Genomic DNA, 16,404 nt, shown 5'->3' on the forward strand with positions numbered 1-16,404 from the left:
CCGCTCACCTCCTGCTGTGTGGCCTGGTTCTTAATGGGCCATGGACTGATCTGTGGCCTGGAGGCTGGGGACTCATGTTCTGGAGGACCTGAGATGTTTCCTGGAGGACTTGAGAATTATCATTTACTCTTAAGAGGAATTGGGATGCCAAATCATTGTTTCTCAAAGTGTATTCTATGGAACCCCACTCTCTAGCCATTCATGAGGATTGTGCAAGGAGCTCAGACCCTTGTCATAGCAGCTTAGGACATAGAATTAAAGAAAAATTCTGTGGGGCTTCCCCACATCTTTAATATGCTACTGTCACTGTGAGTCACTGTGGTAGGGAAGTGATGTGTAGGGTTCTCCAACTCATATGACCAGGGAATCCCATCTGCAAGGAACCTCTCTCTGTGAGTTTGTTTCATGGACATAAGTTGAGGAATTTATGTTGTTGTAGATCAGTGAAATTTATGCTGATTTCTGTACCCCTTCCAACCCCACTCGAAACATTCCTGACCTTTCCCTTTTGAAAAGAGATTGGTAGATGTAGCCAGCAAACTTCTCCCCTGCTGACATTTGTTCTTCCATATTCCAGAGCAAGGAGATTGGCCTGCAGATGCATGAGGAGCTCCTGAAGGTGACCAACGAGCTCTACACAGTAAGTACTGCCCAGGCTCACTGCTGTTTTGGGATTGGGTCTCCTGTCTTCATCACCAGAGCTGGAGGGAAGCAAAACAGAGGTCTGGAATGACCCCAGGCCTTTTTTGCTGCGTTTTATGCTGAGTGACAGTGGGTCATCATGTCAGGATGTAATGACTCACAGCCCCAGCTTCTGATTCTGTACATGTGGGGCAGGGCCTGGGCTTGTCTAGTCTGTCAAAATTCACGAGAGATTCAAACGACCTGCAGCTGTGGGACGTGTTACCTGCAAGAAGAGGGCACAAAGTCAAGGCCAGGGGAGTGTGAGTGTGAAGGCTCCTGAAGGCAGGGATGTGAGTTTTGGAGTGAGGCAGCACAGGCTCCAGCGGAGGCCCCTCCTTACTGACTGTGGGACCATAGGCAGGTGGGCAGTTTGTCTGGGTCTCAGTCTCTGCATCTGCAAAATGGAGCACGGTTCCGAGGATCACGGGAGGTAATGGGGTGAGCCTGCATTGCCATCTCCAAGGCATAATTTTAGAACATCACAGTGTGGTCCACAGCTGACTTTGTTACCTGCTTGGAGTCAACATCTAACTGTGCTTGAGATGAGTTTTAGAATCCAAGAAGGTGAGCAAATGGGGACACAAACACGTGAGGCGATGATGCAGGAACTTTCGGACTGTCCTTTGGGGAGCCTACGGCTTCCTCAAGAGGAATGTGGGGATCCCATGGAGAGATATGGGGAGTGGGGTGGGTAGACCCAGCAGGTAGAGCTCCAGGCCCCTCAGTCCTACCCAATCAGAACAGAGGAGAATGGTTATGTTTTAAATAGATAGGTGTCCTATATAGCATTTCATGAAAAGTGTGTTTGTGTGTTGGGGAGAATCTGCTGCTAAAATTGTATTTGAAAATCCCTGGTATGAGGGGAAAGAACAGCAGTCTGTGAGATGCCCCTTCTGTTTGGTTTTATTATCTTTCTATGTTTATATCCTGTGTGGCCAGCAGGTGGTAAATTCCTCAGAAGCACTGAGAGCCTTTGTGGGAGGGTCTGGACCTCAAGTCAGAAAGCCTGCCTCAGATCCTAGCAAGCTACGGAACTCTAGGCAAGGCATTTTTTTCATGGGCCTCAGTCTCCCAATCAGTAAAACGGGGTTGCGAGTTCTTAGATAAAAGTTGAAACTTTTAATTCTGTGATTCCAAATTAAGGAGCAAAACTTGAGTTGTGGGTAGTTTTTAGTTGAGTCATTCTTAGCAGAAAGGAAGAAATGCTGCTTGAGAATGCATATTGCTTTGCATCAGCTGGTCACTGGGGGGCAGAGCAGCCTGCTGTGTTAAAGCACAGATTTTGAAGCCAGAGATCTGGGTTCAAATCCAGGTGTTAAGTAGAAATACTAGTACCTGCTTAGTGCACATCCTTGTGAGAATTCGAGGAGATCCTATATGCAATGGATGCTTAGAACAAAGAGAAAAAAAGAGCATTCTGTACCAGAAGTTCTGAGTGTCACTATCATCATCATCACCATCATTGGTTCCTCCTTGATGGGTGTGAAGTAGGCTGTTGTTGTACATACTCACGGTGGGGGGAAGGGTGGTGACAAATAATGCAAGCCTGGTAAACCGAATGGGATTGTCCTGCTCAGAATTCTGCAGCGAGTTTGGCTAGACCAGGTGCTCCCCAGTCTAGGTCCTTTTTATGTTCCTCAGGCTCCACTTTGAATGGGTCACTTTCCTCCACAGTGTCAAAACAACTTAGCCCCAATGTCCTGGGACCCCCCAGTCATCCCCACCTAGGTCTCTAACTTTTGCTGTGACCTCCAGCGGGGCTCCTCTTCTTGGTGCCCTCTATTTACACCAAATACCTTCCCCCTCTGCTGCTTTTCCCCTGCAATCCCTGCTGTCTGTACCTACCTGTTAGTGTCATGCTCATTTTTCAAACTCAGACCAAACCCCACCACCTTCAGAATGTTATTACCTCTCGGCTTCAAGTTCCTATGGCAGATGTACCAAAATCTCTTGTGTCTTTATTGTCTATATCCCGTCTCCCAACATATTGGAGTGTAAACTCCCTGGGAGTCAGGTCTTGGCTGAGAAACACTGCATGAAAGGCCCAAAGGCTCCATTTGAACCCAGCTGTGTGGCCTTGGGCAAGTCCCTTCACTTGTCAGTTTCACCTGTGACAAACAGGGATGGTCATCTTTCTGTGGTTTGTAGACTAGACAAGGCCAGGTGATGGTCAGAGATCAGGAGGACAGTGGCATCTCTCTGTGTCCTTCAAGGTCCCAGTGTCCAGCAAAGTGGCCTGAATCCAGCAGGTGCTCCATGCACACCTCCCTGTGCTGGCTGCAGGGCAGGATGGCTGGACAGAAATGCCGCTGGTATTGGAGACGCAGGCCAGGCATGGTGGCTGAGGCCCCAGCAGGACGAGCCGTGCCTTGCCATGTCCACAGCAGCCTGGTGAGGGTCACCAGAAGCTAGTGGAGGAGGAAGGGTCCTAGCTCTCTCCTTTGGAAGAGTGGGATCCTCATGGTGCCAGCACACCCCCTGTGAAGATCATTTGTTGACTACACACTGAGTCTTTAGTAGTTACTCAGAAACTCAGTTAAATTAAAGCATTTGGAGCCACGTGCTGTGGGCCCAGAGCTGCAGTAGGGCACAGTGGGGCATCATGAACATTCAGAGTCTGTCTCTGTCAGAGTCTTGTACATCCTTGGTACTTCCAGGGTGCTTGTTGAAGCAAAGGAGGGAGGAGGGAGGGATGAATACATGAAAGAAACTGGTCTTACTTCTAAGGAGTTTGGAATCTGGGCAGAGAGATAAGAGTAGTGTGTGAACCACCGGGGCTTGGCAGGGGGTGGAGGACTGGGGGAGGGATAGCATTAGGAGAAATACCTAATGTAAATGACGAGTTGATAGGTGCAGCAAACCAACATGGCACATGTATACCTATGTAACAAACCTGCACGTTGTGCATATGTACCCTAGAATTTAAAGTATAATAATAATAATAATAAAAAGAGTAGTGTGTGAACTGTTGATACAACACAAGTCAGAGCCTAGTATGTGCTGGACATGTGGGCTCGCAGGGGAGGTGCCTCTGGGCTTGGCTGTGTAACTTGCCTGTGAGCTCTGTGGGGCTGGACCTTGTTCCTCACAGTGTGCCCAGAGCCCCTGGCGAGCCATGCACACGCATAGGAGGAGATGGGTGTGTATTAGTTGAGGGAGATGCACGTGTGTGAGAGATGGGTTGAGAGGAGGAGGGAGGGAGAACAAGAAGGAAAAAGATTCAGAAAAGTGGGCTACTGTGTTCCAGGGTGAGCTTTGAGCTTGGTGCCTTTAGATGGGTAGGAATTAAAGAAGCAGAGGGAATGAGAGGAAGAGAGAGGGAGTTCTCAACAGGGAAGGCAATGCAGAATCACAGAAGTGCACACTGATCACAGACAGATCTGGGTTTGAATTCCTGCTGCACCACTTACCAGCTTGGCCAAGTCAATTAACCTCGTTGGCTCTCCTTCTCTTTGTTGCCAAACAGGGATGATCCTAACATCTGTAGCCACTTCATGAGTGCTTATGATGCATCTCACTCTGTATTAGGTATTTTATGTATATTATTTAATTAACACTCTTACATTTTTACAGATAAAGAAATGGAGGCACAGAGAAGTGACTTATTTAAAGCCTTTGTATCAGCTATCAGTTGCTGCGTAACAAACTACCTCGAAACTCTGTGACTTAGAACAACCACCATTTTCTGTGCTCGTGATTCTGTGGGTCAGAAATTTGGGCAGGGTTCAATTGGGGCCACTCATGTGGCTGCAATTTTCTGGTCAATTAATAAAAGAAAAAAGAGCCCAAAGTGAGCAAACCCCAGTGTGCAAGCACTTTTCAAGCTTCTGCTTGTGTCATATTTGCTAATATCCCATTGGCCAAAGCAAGTTACACAGCCAAGCCCGGAGTCCTGGGTTAGAAAAGCAAGGCCCCCTCCCCTTGCAGAGTCACAATGCAAAGGGCCATGCCTGCAGCCATGCCAGTCATGATCACAGTCCTCTTTGCAAACAGTTCACTCCAGCCACCCAGCTGCTGGCGGCACTATGTGCCCCAAATTCATGCTTCATTGCTAGGGATTTCTTTTGAGCACTTTCTAGTTACCATGCCTGGTTATACAAGTCTACCGTCCCCCTCCTCCCTCAGCCCTAGGGTCATTACCACAGTCACTGAGGAACAAATAATGCAGAGAAAGGATTTTCCAGTAAGCTCCACTTTTTTTCTTCTTAAAGTTCTGTAAGGGAGGTGGTGGTGGTCTGTTCAGGGGGTCCTACAGGGTGTAATGATAGTGGAGATAAATGCTAAAGGCCCCCCATCACTTGCTTTAGAGAAAAGGCTCGTCTCTATCTGAGGCTAGGAAGGATGCAGAGGAGACTGCAAGGCCAGGCATTTTGTTCATTCATGTATTCATTCACTCACTCAATAAGCCTAGTCCTTATCACCCAGTCCTTATCTGCTCAGTCTTTAGCACCTTGAGGCACCTCCTCCCTAAAGCATGCTAGCATGGGTGTTTATGCACATGCGTGCACACACACACACATATTATGCATACATGCATGTGCAGTTTGACATGCACCACACACTAGCACATATGCACATTCACATGCTTGCATGTAAATACACATATATGCAAGCATTCACACATATATATCCCACTCCACTTCTTTTCCCTCGAACTCCCATCAGCGCAACACAATATAGTTCTTGTTCATGTATTGGCCTGGGAGAAAAAAAGGGCAGAGGTAAAGAATGTGGACCAGTATGGCAATCCTTCTAGAAGAGGCAAATCAAAACAAAACAACTCACAAACTATAAGCCCCACTGTGTTTTCACTGTTCGGCTAAAAATGTGTTCAGATTTTCAATATATCTCTATATTATGAAATGCATGTGTGTCAGTAACTAGTGAACGTCCAGCGTCCCCCCACCTATCTCTTCCTCTGTGTTCAGCAGCTCTGCTCCAAACTGTGGGCTGGCCTTCCAAGCCCAGGGCTGCAGGAGAGGCCCAGTGACTATGTTATTTGCCATGTGGGGAGGGCCTGAGGAGTGTCCATTCATACCTGGCAGCAGCTGGTCACAGGTAGACCCTAACTGGAGCCATGAATCACTCTACCTTTTACATGTTCAAGCCTTGATTGATTGTGTATGGGCTCAGGGATATGACATCAACTCTGGGCCAACAGGCAGACCTTGGCAAAGGTGTCTCCCTCCTCATGACTGCCCTCAGAGATGGGGGTGGTGGAGACAGCTGAGACTGGGAGCCCAGGAGCCTGAGTTCTGGTCCCAGCTCCACCCTGGGCTCACTGTGTGTCTTTCTAGGATGACATTCAGGTACAGCCCCACAGCTTCATCCTATCTTTGGGCCCTCTGTCGTTTACTGAATATTTTTCTTTAAGTTGACCTCCCCTCCCTTTTTAAGCTCCCCCAGTGTTAGTTAATTAGTGGAAAGCAGCCCCGCATGCTGGAAGAGCACAGGTTTTAGAGTCAGGGGGGCCTAACTTGAAGGCCCTGCCACAGAAGCCCTCTGAGCCCAGTCCCTCCCTGGAACATGGGGCTGCTGCCAGTTCATTTGTCTGGTTTATTCTGGGGAGAGTGATTGTCATAGAGTATAGCCCAGTGCCTGGCAAACCTGAGTCCTGAGTCATTGTGTCTTTTATGAAAGAACAAGGCATAAATATTTTTCCTACATAGTTTGGAATCTTTCTTCTCCATTCCCCATCTCCACTGGGCCAGCCAGAGCCCTAAGAATGTTTTGCTGGAAAACGTGCAGCCACCTCCTCCTTCATTTCCCATCCTCCAGGCGTGCTCTCTGTGATGCTGGCTTCATACTTGAGCTGGATGACTTTCCTTTGAAAAAATTGTTTAATATTTAAATTTAGAAATAGAAGATACATACACTTGGTTAAAAAAAAAGACAGTAATTAAACAATAAAAGAAGGTACACAGGAAGAAGCATGTCTCCTGACTCTTTCTCCATCCCTGTATAACCTCAGTTACTAGGTTACTAGTGTCCAGTTAGCCATGTCTCCTTCCAGAGATCTTTTATCCATCAGTCAGCACACACGTTTGGGCATATCCCACACATTCCTGTTTTATGCAAGTGGTGACAACTGTACTTACTATTCTGCATCTTGCTTTGTGTTTGTAGGTATATTTTGGAGATTGTTTCATCTCAAGAATAACTAGAGCCTCCAATCATGTACAGTGCTTATTGAAGGCCAGGGGCTGGTCTAAATGCTTTACTTGTATTGATCCATTTCATCCTCATCATAACCCTTTGAGGTAGGTGGCATTATGACCACACCCATCTTAGGGATGAGAAATCTGAGGCACAGAGAGCCCAGGTGGCCAGCTCAGGGTTGCCCAGAGGGGAAACAGCAGAACCTGCTCCAGACTCCAAGTGCTTAAGCACTCCCCTACACTAGTGATATAAATACATTAAACTATTTATATGGCTATATAGAAACTACTTATCTGGGCTGGGCTTGGCTCACGCCTGTAATCCTATCACTTTGGGAGGCCAAGTCAGGCAGATTGCTTGAGCCTAGGAGTTCGAGACCAGCCTGGGCAACATGGCAAAACCCTGTCTCTACAAAAAAGTGAAGACTGCAGTGAGCTGTGATTGCACCACTGCACTCCAGCCTGGGGGACAGAGTAAGACCCCATCTTAAAAAAAATTTAAAATTTGAAGTTAAAAAATAGACTACGAACCTGCATTTATTGTGGAAGGAAATGATACTTCACATTAGCAGATGAAACACAGTTTGGTATAAATAGAAACGTTCTGTTAGTTAAGTGAAAATCAAGCAATGTTGTGCATTCAAGCTTGCGCCTGGCAGAGCGGCAGGCGAGAAGCTTTGAAGATGTGTGGGCACCGACTGGTTTTTCCTCCTGATGTAATCAGAAGGATCCTCAGAGAGCTGAAAGGGGTTAATAACAGTACATTAAACAATGCAAGAAGGTACACAGAGAGAAGCATATCTCCTGACTCTTCCTCCATCCCCATATCACCTCGGTTGCTTTGTTACTAGTGTCCAGTTTGGCAGTGTTTCCTTCCCATGACACCGAAAGTCACCTTGCTAACACAAGTGGAAACACTGACCCAGTGCCAGATAGTGGGGCTCTGGCACTCAGTTTCCCCTGTCTGTGGAATGAAGGTGTGGAGTTTGAGGAATGCTGAGGCTCCTGCCAGGCATTGATCTTCATGCCACTGTGCCCTGGAAGGGAGACCAGGGTCCTGGCTCAGACTCAGGGCAGGGCAGCTCTGTGGGGCTGTCACAGCCTGCCAGCCAGGGTGTGTGCACAGTGTCATCCAGGGATGGAACTGGTCCTAAGCAGAACGGAAGAGGTTTCTCTCTAGGTAACTTTCCCTTCTCTTTTTGCTGTCCTGCCCAGACACCCATTCACTAAGAATACATGTGTTGATCATCAGCATATCCAGACCATGAGATGTGGCTGCACACTATGACAGGTGTCTTAGTGGGGATACGACAGTGTGAGGGAACATGGAAGAGGGGGTGTTGAAATCTACTGAGCATCAGGAAGGTGCCAGAGAAGAGATGGTGTCTGATTGACAGTGGACAGTTCCTGGGTGCGGAGAGGGGCAGAAGGAGCAGCACTTAGAGCGGTGGGAAGCAGCACCCGGGATGTGGGAGGGAGCCTCTGCCCAGTCAGCACTGCTCCTGAGTCACTGCACTGAGCCTGGCCGGTTGGGATCAGGACTGATATGGGTAGTTGGGGAGGCTGAAAGGGAAGGAAGTCTGCCTTTTGGGATTCATTTAGTGGCAAGGGACTGGAATCCAATGCAAACTGGCTTAGATGAAAATGATACTCTCTTGAATCACATGAACATGTAGCTCAGGTCTAGCTGGATCCAGGGGCTCACACACTGATTTGTCTGTCTCACCAGTACGGCATGTACTCTGTGAGGCCAGAGACCCCATCTGTCTTCTATACTGTATTTTGACTGTACTGCATTCGGTATAGTACCTGACACATAAATAAATATTTGATAATTGAAGGTGTAGCTGTTCTCCCCACCAATATACTCACTAGATCAAAGGCAGTAGAACTATGCCTCCCCGATTTTACCCTTTTCCCTCCTTCCTTCTCTTCCTACCTTCCTTCCCCACTCTTTCCAATCCATCCATCCATCCATCCATCCATCCATCCATCCATCCATCCATCCATTTATCCACCTTTGGGAATCAGTCTCTCTCCCACTTCTGGTTTGTTTTCCTCTGTGTGGGCTTCATGATCTGGCAGGCTTCTCCCATGTGGTGACAAAAATGGTCCCTAGCACTGCAAATTCTCCTCCGATTAGCCTCTCCCCATCCTCCAGTGGAAAGAAAACACTCCCTTCCCAGTGTTTCCAGTGAAGCCCCAGGGTAGCATCTAATTGGCCTAGCTGAGCTTCCTGTGGCCAGATGAACATAAGTTTATGGATTGGCCAGGCTGGGGTCTCGTGCCCACCCCAGGATTGCGGGGTGATGTCAAGTTCCCATGAACCACATGTACTGAGAATAGTGGAGGGGAATTTGGGGGATTTCCTCAAAATAAAATTAGGGGGCTGTTCCCAAAGAAAGAAGACTGGATGAGTCTGGGCAGAGAAAAACAACAGATGTCCACCGAGGGGGAGTCCCTGGGGAAGAATGAGGAAGTGGTTCCATTGGCTGGTGCTCCTGATGTTCACACCTGACATGTCTGATGTTCCTCCACCTGTCAGCTGCTCCTCAGTCCTGTTTGCCTCCTGCTCCCCTGGGCTAATGCTCACTCTGCTCCCTTTGTCTGGGACACTCCACCCCCACCCCAAGCCCTGCTCACCCAGCTAACAGCTACTCTTCCTGCAATGTTCAGTTTAGATGTCACTTCCTCCAGGAAGCCTTCCTATAGTTCCTAGTACTCCCTTCATCATTGTACTTATCACACCATGTGATCATCACTTGTATAATTGCCTGTATCTCTACTACAGTGTGGATCCTATGAGGGCCGTGATCTGCATGTCTTCCACACTGTAGTATTGCCTAGCATAGTACCTGGCACATAATGAACTGCCCAATAAATATTTAATGATTGGTGGTACAGCGATCTCCCTACTTCCAAGTATGCTCAGCAGAACAAAGGCAATAGAACTGTACCTCCCTCATTTTACCCTCCCTCCCTGCCTTCTTCTCTTCCTTTCTCCCTTTCATCCACTCTCCCATCTATCTACCCGTCCCTGCATTTATCCACCCACCCACCCATCTGTTCATCTGTCCATCCATCCATCTTCCCATCCATTCAGCCATATTCATTGATCCACTGATCTTTTGATCTGTTGATCCAGTCAGCCCAGCCAAACAGTCATTCATTCATGCAAATATGTATTGATACTTGCTGGGTACCAGGCTCTGCTCTGGTACAGAGAATACTATCATGAACAAGATCCTGGCCTCAGGACTTTGCTTCTCTTTTCCTTCAAGGAGGTCTTAGTCATGCACTGGCCTAGGGTTTCACCCATACACAAATGCTGGAAGCAGAGAGCCACTGTGCCCAGGGACAGCCCTGTCTGCAGGGTGGAGGAAACACACAGGGACTGCATCATTGAGAAGCTGTTTTCTAACAACTGATCCTTATCCTGCTTCAGGTGTCCTTTATGGATGCTGTCGACTTCCAGATTCTGTTTGCCTTCTTTTGCATTTAAATGAGGGGCTGAAAGATGGTGCAGATAACACTTTGCTGTTTTCAGAATCTGAGGATCAGGGAAGAGGCAAAAGGCAATGTGTGAAAGCAAAAGGCAGTGTGATTATCAGAAGAGGCAATGCTTAGCGGTCAGCAGACCTGGCCTGCAGTCCCAGCTCTGCCTGGCTTTTCGTGTGACAGCACTCTTGCGATTTCTTTTCTTTTCTTTTCTTTTTTTTTTTTTGAGATGGAGTCTCGCTCTGTCGCCCAGGCTGGAGTGCAGTGGCACAATCTCGGCTCACTGCAACCTCTGCCTCCCAGGTTCAAGCTATTCTCCTGCCTTAGCCTCCTGAGTAGCTAGAAGTACAGGGGCCCACCACCACACCTGGCTAATTTTTGTATTTTTAGTAGAGACAGGGTTTCACTATGTTGGCCAGGCTGGTCTCAAACTCCTGACCTCGTGATCTGCCCGCCTTGGCCTTCCAAAGTGCTGGGATTACAGGCGTGAGCCACTGCGCCCAGCCCACTCTTGCTATTTTTGAGCCTCCATTTCCTTAAGTGGGGGGCTAGGACACAAGATTTATGGAGGACCTTTTATTCTGAGGACACATGCAACTGAACTTGGTCCAAGAACAGTGGTCTTAACTGACACATCCCTATGAGGTCCTTCCCTAGACTCCCTGAATAGGGTCTGGAGGGCTGGAAAGTGAATCCCTTACCTGGCATCAAGCGGATGGGTACCTCTGAGGGGCCCTTCAGACATCCCCAGTTCAGGAACTTGGCCTCAGCTGAGCTCCTGCATCCACCTCTGCCCCTTCCCAGCCCTGGGCACACTGCTGCTGGCAGTTGGTCACTTGATAATTTGCAGTTGACAGCACTTTCCCCATCTACCCCCTTCTGATCTTCACCAGGCGGGCACGGAGAGGACACACCTCTCCAAAGCCACCCAGCAAGTAGTGGGAGGGCTGAGTCTCAAAACCAAGTCTCCCAAATTCCAGTGGGCTGGAGGAGCCCTTCACCCCTGTTTTACCGTTGAGAAAGGGGTACAGGGAAAGCAAAACAACCATGTGTTCAGTAGGCCCAGGCTCTGGGGTCAGCCACCTTGGCTTTGAACCCTGACTCCACTTACCAGCTTTTCACCTAGAGAAACTTGCTGACCTATTCTGGGCCATGGTTTTCTCATCTGTAAAGCAGGGATCATAGGATGCATATCTCATAGGGTTTTTGTGAGAAATAAATGAGTTAATATAGGTAAAGTGCATAAAGCAAGGCCTGGCAGGTAGTAAGTGCTCAATAGATGCTAGCTGCTATCATTGTTGTTACTGTCATCACACTGCCTCCCAGGATTGGGGAAAGGACTCATTGAAATGCTCCTTTACTAGAAGGGCTCCTATAAAGAGGTTTGCAAACTTTGAAGTAATAGATAAGGTTAAATATTGTTTAATGCATCCTGGACTAGCAATATTGAGCTAACTGTTCTAGTCTATTGAGCTAAGGACCATTCATGCTGAAGCCCATGTATCAGGTAATTAAATAAAAGAAACATCTAGAGGATTCTGGGTACAAATAGAATCATTTTGGAGAAACCTCCAGGTGAACTCTTTGGTGGCAGCTGTCTGTCATAAGTCACCCTGGGCAGTGGAGTTCACTGTTATTCTTGGAATCAGGAATCGAGTAGATCACAGGGAGTTTGGCCCCAGGGTACTTGGGTTGTCTTCTCCAAGCGTGGGATTTTGGGAATGAAATTTAGAGGCTGTCCTGGGAAGTTTGGCCTGTCAGAGGGCAGGAAGAGTACTCTGTGGCTCAAGAAGTGTAGAAAATGATGTAAAGGGAGAGAAAATAAAAAAAGAAAACTAGGCAAAGGATATGTGGGAATTGAGAACACCCAGCTGGGCTGCTGACCTTGAGTGAGTGGATAGATGCATGGTGATTGGACAGGAAGATCTAGCTGTAAATAGAAAGGCTCTCTTTTCCCCTGAACCACCCAGCACAGATGACAGATTCGTGGCGAGGCAAGCAGACTCAGAAGCCAAAATAGAAAAAGGAGATGTAGCAGGAATCATTGAACGCAGACAGGGATGGGATCCAGACATGAAAAACACCAGCAATATGGTGGTGAGGCAAAGAACCCAGGGTTGTCTATGGATGTGGAGGGACATGTCAAGAAGGGGGAAGGTGGGGTCCTGGAGACAGCCACAGCAGGCATTCTTACACTTTAGCCACATCTATTTTATTTTATTTCTTCTTTGCATTCCACCCATTTTTGCTCATTTGTAATCTCCCTAAAACTCCTAGAAACCCCCTTCTTGCTGATTTCATCCTCTCTGTATGCCAGTTCCACCAAGACCATATCCAAATAACTCAATGGACTCATTTATTTTATTTTTATTTTAAGTTCCAGGATACATGTGCAGGACACACAGGTTTGTTACATAGGTAAACGTGTGCCATCATGGTTTGCTGCACCTATCGGCCCATCACCTAGGTATTAAGCCCCACAAGCATTAGCTATTTATCCTGATGCTCTCCCTCCTGCTGCCTCGGCTGAGAGGCCCCAGTGTCCTTTTAACCAAGGCATGAAGATCATCAAAATAGGCACTTGCTTTGATTATCTGCAAGTCTGCAGTCACCCCTTTTGGCCACTAGATGTCGAGAACACCTCAATATGGCACATTTTCTGGTCCTTTGAGTTATTTGGATGTGATCTTGGTGGAACTGGCATACAGAGAGGATGAAATCAGCAAGAAGGGGGTTTTTTGGAGTCTTAGGGAGATTGCAAATGAGCAAAAATGGATGGAATGCAGAGAAGCAATCTTTCCACCAAGAACCATGAAGAAAAGTTGACTGCATTTTAAATCCATGTATTGTTTTACAAGTTTGGGAGATTTTTAGGATGAAGGAAGAAGGGAGAAACATGGCATAAAAATATGTATTTTTTACATTAGTTAATGTTCTCCAGAGCTTGTAAGCATTTCCAGGTGAGCATGTTTAAGGTTCTTAAACCCTGAGCCCAAATCAGGGATAATAATGATGATGATGGTGGTGGTAGCATCTGATAGATACCTCCATGGCTCTTGCTATGTGGAAGGTATTGTTCTCAGCACTTTACAGAAATTAACTCATTTAGTGCTCACAACAAGCCTAGAAAGTAAATGCTATTATTATCTCTGTTTTACAGATGAGGAAGCAGAGGTCAGAGAGGTTGTGTGACTTGTCCAAGGTCACATAGCTGAGGAGTGGGAGCATCAGGATTCAGCCCAGACACTTGTCCATATTCTTACCTTCCATGATCTACAATATATGTTGCCACATTGACTCCTGGCCAGTGGCAAAGGGAACTTTCTGAACAACGAATCAATGCTGTGATTTAATGATAAAAGTCACAGAGCCTGGGTGCGGTGGCTCACACCTGTAATCTTAGTACTTTGGGAGGTCAAGGTGGGAGGATCACCTGAGGTCAGGAGATCAAGACCAGATTGACCAACATGGTGAAACCCCATCTCTACTAAAATATAAAAATTAGCCGGAGGCCGGGCACGGTGGCTCACGCCTGTAATCCTAGCACTTTGGGAGGCCGAGGCAGGCGGATCACAAGGTCAGGAGATCGAGACCATCCTGGCTAACATGGTGAAACTCCGTCCCTACTAAAAATACAAAAAATTAGCCGGGCGAGGTGGCGGGCGCCTGTAGTCCCAGCTACTCTGGAGGCTGAGGCAGGAGAATGGTGTGAACCCCGGGGGGTGAAGCCTGCAGTTAGCCGAGATCGCGCCGCTGCACTCCAGTCTGGGTGACAGCGAGACTCCGTCTCAAAAAAAAAAATTAGCCGGGCATTGTGGTGGGTGCCTGTAATCTCAGCTACTCAGGAGGCTGAGGCAGGAGAATCGCTTGAACCCAGGAGGAGGAGGTTGCAGTGAGCCGAGATCATGCTACTGCACTCCAGCCTGGGCAACAAGAGTGAAACTCCGTCTCAAAAAGAAAAAAAAAAGTCACAGAATTCCTCATTCTAATAAACTCACTTCACAACACTTCAAATGACAAGGAATAAGATTTTAGGGTTGGCCAGGAATTCATTCTGAGTTCTCCGACTTACAGGGCTTGGTTAGATAGGAGCACATTTCATTCCCGGGGGAAGCCTTTGCTCTGTTAGCTGTTATAGTAATCCAAGCCACAGAAGAGAATGAACAAGGCCCAGGAGCCATGGATTCCAGAAGTTTCTTTGTTTCTTAGCATAGAAAGATGATCATATACTTGGCATTGCAAAAAAAAAGTACGTTTCTAGTTGGGGACCGGTAAAAATGCTGTTGGTATGGAGCAGCCCAGCCAGTGTTCAGGCTACTAAAAGTATTTATGCCTGCTCAGAAAATGGTAATGAATTAAAAAAAATTCATTAAGGGCTGGGTGTGGTGGTTCACACCTGTAATACCAGCACTTTGGGAGGCTGAGGTGAGAGGATCACTTGAGCCCCGGAGTTCGAGACCAGCTTGGAAAACATGGCAAAACCCCATCTCTATTTATGAAAAAATGATACAGACAATCTAAGATGATCTGGTAGAAAAAGTGGTGGATTAAAAGTGAAAGACCAGATTTCCAATATGATTAAATATATATTTACCACATGACCCTCCATCCCACCTCTGGATATTTACCTAAGGAAAATGAAAATACATGTCCACATAAAGAAATGTACATAAGCATTCATAGCAGTTTTATTCAAAATAGCTAAAAACTATAAACACCTCAAGTAGCTATGGACATATGACTAAGTAAACAGATTGTGGCATAGCCATACAATGGAATCCTTAGCCATAAAAAAGAAGTTCTGATATGTACGGCATCATCAGTGAATCTCAGAAAAGTTATGCTGAATGAAAAGAGGGCTGACCCAAAGGAGTTTATATTGTATGATTCCATGGAACTGGATTCTAGAACACACAAAACCAATCTACAGTGACAGAAGGCAAATCTATGATTGGGGCTGGGGTGGGGTCAGGGATTGGCTGCAAAGGGGCATGAGGGATCTTTCTGGTGCAGTGGAAGTTCTATATTTTGCTTGTGGTCCTGGATACATGGATGTAAAGTCTGGCATCTCTGCACTGATACTTTGCACCTCCAAGCCTCAGTTTCCCTGTTTGTCAAACTAGAAGGTCGTTGGATTAGATGATGTCTGGAATTTCTTCTGGCTCAGAAAATTTCCCCTGTAATAACAATATCCATTTTTTATTATGGAAGTAGAGTAGCAAAGTGCAATTTGCTTTATAGGAATTGTTTTTATAGGCAAGGATGAGTTTATTCCAGAGAGCATAGAATATCTATTGGGTTACTTAATATTACTCATTTTGGGTACAGAGCCATTTGCAGTCCATTGTACTTCAGGAAACAGCTGAGAAAATGATTTGTGTGTAAGAAGGATGTTTCCCATTCAATTCCCATGTGTATGGGAGGAGGGGCTTTCCCCGCAGCACTGGGAGGAGAGGGAGGGATGCCACAGTCACTGCTGGCAGGGCTAGAGAGGACAGCTGAGCAAGGGCCAGGCTTGCCTTGTCACCTCTGACAGTCCCCAGATGCTTGGAGCTATGGTTACCCTTTTAAATTTCCTCCTTATTTATTTATTATTATTTTTAAATTTCCTCTTTACTAGCCCATGCCTGGCTCTTAGTTAGAGCTTAATGATGTTGTTGATGATGATGGTGATGATAATGACCATCATCATCATATCCAGTCCTCAGAAAGTCTGTGCAAAAGTAAAGGAAGGCAGGTGCCCAGAGCGTGTTTTGGGACCAGGGCAGTGGCCAACTAGAGCGTAGAACTTGGTATGGAGCCAGGAGTAACAGGGAGGGCCGTGCTGGGCCATAGCTGGCTGCTGATTTCCCCTACTTATGCACCCCCAGGTCATGAAAACCTACCACATGTACCATGCAGAGAGCATCAGTGCAGAAAGCAAGCTGAAGGAGGCTGAGAAGCAGGAAGAGAAGCAGTTCAATAAGTCAGGAGACCTCAGCATGAACCTGCTCCGGCACGAGGACCGGCCCCAGCGCCGCAGCTCTGTGAAGAAGATTGAGAAGATGAAAGAGAAGGCGAGTGG

The 16,404-nt window shown here is 47.0% G+C and overlaps 1 protein-coding gene and 1 long non-coding RNA gene across 6 annotated transcripts in view; one reads left to right on the top strand and one right to left on the bottom strand.

Moving 5' to 3' along the window:
- Window positions 1-16,404, top strand: part of SRGAP3 (SLIT-ROBO Rho GTPase activating protein 3) — a 270,693-nt gene that overhangs the window by 170,305 nt on the left and 83,984 nt on the right. For all 5 annotated transcript variants that reach the window (XM_063630456.1, XM_055259348.2, XM_063630458.1 and 2 more), the window contains exons 4-5: window positions 578-640; window positions 16,211-16,396. In XM_063630456.1, coding sequence (XP_063486526.1) covers window positions 578-640; window positions 16,211-16,396 — 249 coding nt within the window. The remainder of the gene's footprint in view (window positions 1-577; window positions 641-16,210; window positions 16,397-16,404) is intronic.
- On the bottom strand, window positions 6,297-7,285 carry LOC129471086 (uncharacterized). Its single transcript, XR_008653483.2, has 2 exons — window positions 6,783-7,285; window positions 6,297-6,509 (listed from the first exon to the last, which is right to left on the bottom strand). It is a non-coding gene; the product is annotated as an uncharacterized lncRNA (long non-coding RNA).

The sequence above is a fragment of the Symphalangus syndactylus genome, chromosome 21, assembly GCF_028878055.3.
Source record: "Symphalangus syndactylus isolate Jambi chromosome 21, NHGRI_mSymSyn1-v2.1_pri, whole genome shotgun sequence".
NCBI lineage: Eukaryota > Metazoa > Chordata > Mammalia > Primates > Hylobatidae > Symphalangus > Symphalangus syndactylus.